Source organism: Papio anubis, chromosome 18 (genome assembly GCF_008728515.1).
Source record: "Papio anubis isolate 15944 chromosome 18, Panubis1.0, whole genome shotgun sequence".
Taxonomy (NCBI): domain Eukaryota; kingdom Metazoa; phylum Chordata; class Mammalia; order Primates; family Cercopithecidae; genus Papio; species Papio anubis.
Window position 1 is genome coordinate 17,553,799 of NC_044993.1, and position 7,455 is coordinate 17,561,253.

General features: G+C 46.5%; 1 protein-coding gene across 1 annotated transcript; it reads left to right on the plus strand.

Moving 5' to 3' along the window:
* The first annotated feature begins 1,738 nt into the window (after positions 1-1,738).
* LOC101020215 (haptoglobin) lies at positions 1,739-6,826 on the plus strand. Its single transcript, XM_003917127.4, has 5 exons — positions 1,739-1,886; positions 3,669-3,751; positions 4,057-4,158; positions 4,878-4,952; positions 5,886-6,826. Exons 1-5 carry the CDS (start codon positions 1,882-1,884, stop codon positions 6,662-6,664), a joined length of 1,044 nt encoding a protein of 347 aa, XP_003917176.2. The 5' UTR covers positions 1,739-1,881; the 3' UTR covers positions 6,665-6,826.
* The last annotated feature ends 629 nt before the right edge of the window (positions 6,827-7,455 follow it).

Below are 7,455 nucleotides of genomic sequence, written 5' to 3' on the forward strand. Positions count from 1 at the left end.
GTCTTTTGTTGTTGTAGTAGGAAACACTCTGGATAATAACCCTTTATCAGATATATAATTTGAAAATATTTTCTCCCATTCTGTAGATTGTCTTCACTTTTTTTTTTTTTTTGAGACAGAGTCTTGCTCTGTCACCCAGGCTGGGGTGCAGTGGTGCGATCTAGGCTCACTGCAACCTCTGCCTCCTGGGTTCAAGCAATTCTCCTGCCTCAGCCTCCTGAGTAGCTGGGATTACAGGCAGGCATTGCGCCACCATGCCCAGCTAATTTTTTTTTTTTGAGGCGGAGTCTCGCTCTGTCGCCCAGGCTGGAGTGCAGTGGCGCGATCTCGGCTCACTGCAAGCTCCGCCTCCCGGGTTTACGCCATTCTCCTGCCTCAGCCTCCCGAGTAGCTGGGACTACAGGCGCCGCCACCACGCCCGGCTAATTTTTTTTGTATTTTTAGTAGAGACGGGGTTTCACTGTGTTAGCCAGGATGGTCTCGATCTCCTGACCTCGTGATCCGCCCGTCTCGGCCTCCCAAAGTGCTGGGATTACAGGCTTGAGCCACCGCGCCCGGCCCAGCTAATTTTTGTATTTTTAGTAGAGATGGGGTTTCATCATGTTGGTCAGACTGGTCTCAAACTCCTGACCTCGTGATCCGCCCACCTCAGCCTCCCAAAGTGCTGGGATTACAGGCGTGAACCACTGCGCCTGACCTGTCTTCATTTTCTTAATATGTCTTTTGATGCACAAACATTCATTCCAATGAAGCCCAATTTATCTAATTTTTCTTTGATTGCTTGTGATTTTGGTGTCATATCTAAGAATCCATTGCCAAGTTTTACTTGGTTTTGATGTCTAGAAGATTGCTATCATACTGAAGGTAATCTTCTGAAACTTGCACTTTTCTTTCAAAAATTATGTTTATAAGATTATCCATGTTCTTGCAGAGTTTATTCATTTTATGCTGTATGATATTCCATTATATCCACATACAACGCAGTATTGACCCTTCCTCCTGTTGATGGGCATTTGTCTTGTTTCTAGTTACTTTGCTACTACATCAGTGTCACCATGATTATCCAAAAGTAATTCTTTTGTACACTCTAATTTAAGAACCACTAACCCTTTTTAACGAATAAATCAACCTTTTATCGAGTTTCTACTAAATTTCAATTGACTGGTACTTGGGATACACACAGGTGCAGACATTTGACTTAGACATACTGATTTTTCTCATCTGCCTATTTAGGCTAATCAACAGACTATAAAACCATAAGAACCACTGCCACTGAGTATGGTCTGTGTCAGTCTACACTATAGCTTTAACTAGTTGTGTGATTTCTTGCAAAGAACAATCAGGGAAGACACAATAAACACATTTACTGATTTCACGCTGGAGAGCTTTTAAGCAATAGGGAGATGTCCACTCACAAGGTGGAGAAAATTACTGTGAAAAGGGAATTCTTTCTTTAGAGCCCTATCTAAGCTAGGTTGCAGAAATGTCTACAATGGGTTTAAAACAACTCAAAGTAAGGCCTTCTACAGCGTGAAAATCCTCCAAGATAAAGAGACTGATGGCTCCTGCTGCTGCCCTGTCGTGCCCAGTTGCTGATTTCGGGAAATACTTTGGCAGGTTCGTGGGTCACAGAGGTGCCAGGTTTCTTTGGGGTTTGTAATAGAACACCACAGGAAAATCAAGTGTGAAGCAAGAGCTCAGCTCTTAACAGGGGTATTGTTTGTGGTTTTGTTACTGGAAAAGATAGTGACCTTACCAGGGCCAAAGTTATGTAGACACAGGAATTACGAAATGGAGAAGGGGGAGAGGTGAGCTGGTGGCAGCATAAAAAGACCAGCAGATGCCCACAGCACTGCTCTTCCAGAGGCAAGACCAACCAAGATGAGGTGGGTCCACAGCGTTCTCTCCTGAAAAGCTTTCCTCTGGTTCTTTATTTCAGTCTTCTTTGCGTACATTGGTAGAGATGCAGAAATAGAACAAAGAAACGGGCAAATGGGCTAAACTATAGTGAACTAAAGGGCTTAGTGTGTTAAATCTTCTCCTTTTCTGCATCCATAGAAGACAGTGCTGTCTTTCCCAGGAGATGAGATTTACTCTCAGGAGTGTCTTTTTCCTTGAGGTTACATTTTTATCTTTGTAGGGGATGTCATCAGCTCCTGTGGTAGGCTTCCTGGCATTCTGAGTATATTAATTAGCAGATACTTTCCTCTTTAAAAATGTATAATAAGAAAGACTAATTGTAACACATATGAATGACACATTAATTGACTAGTACCTGGGATATACACTAGTACCTGGGATACAACTAATTAAGGCACTTAGATCTTATAAAAATAAAGACTTTTTGAAATGTTGAAATAATAAGACTAGATTTTTTTTTTTAAGAAGGATTCTCGCTGTGTCACCAGGCTGGAGTGCAGTGGTGCGATCTCGGCTCACTGCAACCTCTGCCTCCTGGGTTCAAGTGATTCTCCTGCCTCAGCCTCCCGAGTAGCTAGGACTACAGGTGTGCGCCCCTATGTCCACCTAATTTTTGTATTTTTAGTAGAGATGGGGTTTCACCATGTTGGCCAGGATGATCTCGATTTCTTGACCTCGTGATTTGGCTGCCTCGGCCTCCCAAGGTTTTGGGATTACAGGCATGAGCCACCACATCCGGCCTAGAAACTATTTTAATAGAAGCATTAGTGCCTGAATGGTCAGCATCTGTTAGCGAGATGGTGAACTGGCAGATGGCACCTGTGCGTCAATGCCCATGGCCACAGTCCTGCTTTTGGACACCAGTTCTCTTCCAGGTAACCTTCTGGCATTTTGGGGTTTGAGATACCATTTCCTAAAGATGAACTACCATAAAGTACTAGAAATAACCATATGTTTAAAAGTATATATATAAGGAGGCCGGGCGCAGTGACTCACAAGGTCAGGAGATCAGACCCTCCTGGCTAACACAGTGAAACCGCATCTGTACTAAAATTACAAAAAATTAGCCGGGCATGGTGGCAGGTGCCTGTAGTCCCAGCTACCCAGGAGGCTGAGGCAGGAGAATGGTGTGAACTCGGGAGGCGGAGCTTGCAGTGAGACAAGATCATGCCACTGCACTCCAGCCTGGGTGACAGAGCAAGACTCCATCTCAAAAAAAAAAAAAAAAAAAAAAAAAAAAAATTGTGTATTTAAGGAAACTTTTATTATGGAAAATATCAAGAAGTAGAGGAATAGCATAAAAAGTCCTAAGTTCCCATCTCTGAGTTATCTACATTTTATTACCAGTATCTTTGGTGTGCCTGAGGGAGGTTTCTCTTTCCTGGAGGGCTCCTCTATTATTGCCAATGTACTTTCCTGAATGCAGCCAGAAACTGAGCCCCTACTCGCCCCACACCCACGTGCCTTCCTATCCCTCTCTGAAGCTTCCGCAGAAATCCCAGCAGGACAGAGCTTGCTGGAAGCTTGGCACGCTCAGAAGCTGCTAAAGCATGTGTCTGCGGGGGTGGGGATAACTTCTTGGTCCTAGCACATCCATATATCGATTTTCTTTCTGGCTGCTAAGTGGGAGGTGTGTGTGTGTAGGCATGTGTGCGTGTGTGTGGGTACACGCATGTGTGTGTGGATGCATGCATGTGCTGTGAAGCAGGGAGACCAGCTTTCCACTCCTTCCTGTCTTCTCTCTGCAGTGCTCTGGGAGCTGTCGTTGCCCTCCTGCTCTGGGGACAGCTTTTTGCAGTGGACTCAGGCAACGATGTCACGGATATCGCAGGTCAGTCTTTGGTTGGGTAGGAGCGTGCATCCCGGGCGCCGCCGCATCCCCCTCTGACCCTCTCGGGTCTGCACTCTCTCTCTGAGAACACCCAGCTGCCCCTTCTTATCTTGACCTCTGGGCTTTCAGGACCGTGAAGAACATTGGGGTTCCTGCCAGAAATGAGGGGAGCTTGTGCTTCCATTGGCTTCTATTCAGGGTGGAAGGAGATTGATGTGCAGAGCAGCTTCCACTCATCTGACTTTTCATGGTTCACTGGGAACAATTTCCAAATAGTAAACTCTCTTGCTTCTCTCTCTTTGCAGATGACGGCTGCCCAAAGCCCCCCATGATCGCAAATGGCTACGTGGAGCACTTGGTTCGCTACCAGTGTAAGAACTACTACAGGCTGCGCACAGAAGGAGATGGTAAGACGTGGACAACTGTCTCTATGCCCTATGGGCGGTGCTGGGGTGATTTGCCAGAAAGTTCATTGCTCTCCTTGGAGCCAGGAGATTTAGATTCTAATAGGGATTTTGTTGTCAGTAGCTGTGGCCCTTTGGGCAGACGAACTTTTGTCAGCCTCAAGTTTTCTGTTTTGTTAAGGGGAGGCCATGCCATGCAGCCTACCTATCTCAGAGTCAGATTTCCATCTCCAGCGGGAGATGTGGGAAAAGGAGGAACGCTGATGACGACAGGTCACCCTCACCTAGTGAGTCCTGCTGTCCTAGCACTGCTCTAAGTGCTTCATATTTATTTGCTCACTTAGTCCTCACAATATCCCTCTGAATAGAGGTCATTGTTCTCACTTTGCTGATAAGGAAACAGAGGCACAGACAGGTTGAGTCTCTTGCCCAAATTCAGGCAGCCTGTAAGACGCAGTCAGGATTTGAACCCCGAGCCCTCCGTGTACTGCCTGGCTGTGACCAACATGACCACAGTGTGTTCTGCTGGGCGTAACTGGAGTCCAGGCACTTGGTTTCCAGCACAGCACTCTTTCCCTCCTCCTCATATTCTCTCTCCTTTTCCCCTTCCTATTTGTCCCCTTTTCCTCTTCCGTTTAATTCTTCTCTTTAAATGCCTTCTCACTCTGCTCGGGATGCAGACTTGACTTAGCCTTTGGCTCATTTCTTGCCTTTTGTTTCAGGAGTGTACACCTTAAACAATGAGAAGCAGTGGACAAATAAGGCTGTTGGAGATAAACTTCCTGAATGTGAAGCAGGTGGGTGCTGAGCACTTACCAGTGCAGGCAGACTTCCGGGTGGGAACGTCCTAGAGGCACAGCCTTCCAGCGCGGCTTCCTCTGAGCACACAAGAGCCAAGAGGAGGGATGTGGGAGAACCGCAGCTGGCCAGGGAGAGACTTAAGCAGTTAGGTGGTAACTCCCTAAGGGTCACTAAGGGTCTAAGGGTCTTGTTTATTGGGGCCTGAAGGGCACTGGCTGAATCCACTGTCTACACTGCCCACAGATCAGGAGAGCCTGTGCATACAGAGAACCTGCTAGAGAGCCCTGGGTGTAAAGAGAAGCAAGCTCCAGGGAGAACAAGTCAAGGGATAACATACAATCTTAATCCACGGAAGCCTAGAAGGAGGCTGGACGTGGGCTGGGACTGCTGCTTCTCGTTATTAGCAGGAGCTGTTGTTCTCTCCTTTCCTTCTCGGAACCAGAGGCAAAGGCTCAGCCTCTTCGGCTCTTACTGGTGTGGAACTACCAACCTGCCTCATAATAACTGCACTATCTACAAAATCTGAGCTCCAGTCAATGATGCTCTAGATTCCTCTTTCTTCAGAGAGAATGAATTATTGTAGCTCCTAGCCCTTTCAATGAATTTCAGGGAATTGTGGAAATTCCTTTGTTGGGATAATTGTTTAAATATAATACAGTTCACCAGCCAGGGCTCAAAAATCTCAGTATTTCCCATTTCCTTTGTTAGAAAAGTAGGAAATAGAGCTTTTTGTAATGTAAACAATTAAAAAAACAGAATTATTTTAGAACTGCAACTATTGGGAATGAGATGAGCAGGCAGTAAGGGCAAAGCATTTAAATCTTTGTAGTTTACGCAGCAGTGGCAGCCGCCCATGCTTTTACCCCTCTTTCTCAGATGGAAAGGCTCTTGCACATTTCCACTCACGAGTGTCTTGCTCTCCTTGACAGTGTGTGGGAAGCCCAAGAATCCGGCAGACGCAGTGCAGCGGATCCTGGGTGGACACCTGGATGCCAAAGGCAGCTTTCCCTGGCAGGCTAAGATGGTTTCCCGCCATAATCTCACCACAGGGGCCACGCTGATCAATGAACAATGGCTGCTGACCACGGCTAAAAATCTCTTCCTGAACCATTCAGAAAATGCAACAGCGAAAGACATTGCCCCTACTTTAACACTCTATGTGGGGAAAAAGCAGCTTGTAGAGATTGAGAAGGTGGTTCTACACCCTAACTACTCCCAGGTAGATATTGGGCTCATCAAACTCAAACAGAAGGTGCCTGTTAATGAGAGAGTGATGCCCATCTGCCTACCTTCAAAGGATTATGCAGAAGTAGGGCGTGTGGGTTACGTGTCTGGCTGGGGGCGAAATGCCAATTTTAACTTTACTGACCATCTGAAGTATGTCATGCTGCCTGTGGCTGACCAATACGATTGCATAAAGCACTATGAAGGCAGCAAATGCCCCAAAAGGAAGGCACCGAAGAACCCTGTAGGGGTGCAGCCCATACTGAATGAACACACCTTCTGTGCCGGCATGTCTAAGTACCAGGAAGACACCTGCTATGGCGATGCAGGCACTGCCTTTGCCGTTCACGACATGGAGGAGGACACCTGGTATGCAGCTGGGATCCTAAGCTTTGATAAGAGCTGTGGTGTGGCTAAGTATGGTGTGTATGTGAAGGCGACTTCCATCCAGGACTGGGTTCAGAAAACCATAGCCGAGAACTAATGCAAAGCTGGCCAGAAGCCCTTCCCTGAAAGCAAGATTCCAGCCTGGAAGAGGACAAAGTGGACGGGAATGGACAAGAGTGGACGGGATAAGATGTGGTTTGAAGCTGATGGGTGCCAGCCCTGCGTTGCTGAGTCAATCAATAAAGAGCTTTCTTTTGACTCATTTCTGTGTTGTGTTCAGTCTTGAGACTTCTTTATTCACTCCTTTATGGTCCAGGGTAGCCAGAAGGTATAGAGTCTACTGGGATTATGGAAGAGAACACCCCAAACCCACTGGAAATCCCGAAGGTGATACAAACTCTTCCACCTTAGGGAATCATGCTCACTGACTGAGTGCCTATTGAATGCTAGGCCCCAGAAAGGCAACTGTTGTCCTTGTTTTACAGAGAAGGAAACAGAGACTCAGAGATGGTAAGTGAGTTGCTTAAGGTTACATAGCCATGAAACACTGAAGCAGAACTTTGAACCCAGCCCTGTTTGATACAAACTCAGAGCTCTTTTCACTGCATGCTGTTGCCTCTTCAAAGTGAATTAGGAGAAAGGGCATGGGCCTGGTGAGGAAGAGCCTAGCTCAAAATGGGATGGGGAAAAAGTGTTTTGACACAGACAGTACTTCAGAGTTTGGGATCTAACCTACCAGCACTCCAGAAAACAAAAGACGATGATGTAAAGGCAGGATCTCTGGACTTGCTGAGTGCAAATCACAGATTGGTCCATACATTTGCTAAGTAATTTAGGCTTCCTGGCCATCAGTTCCTGGTCTCTTCCATGAAGGACTTGAGCCAGGCA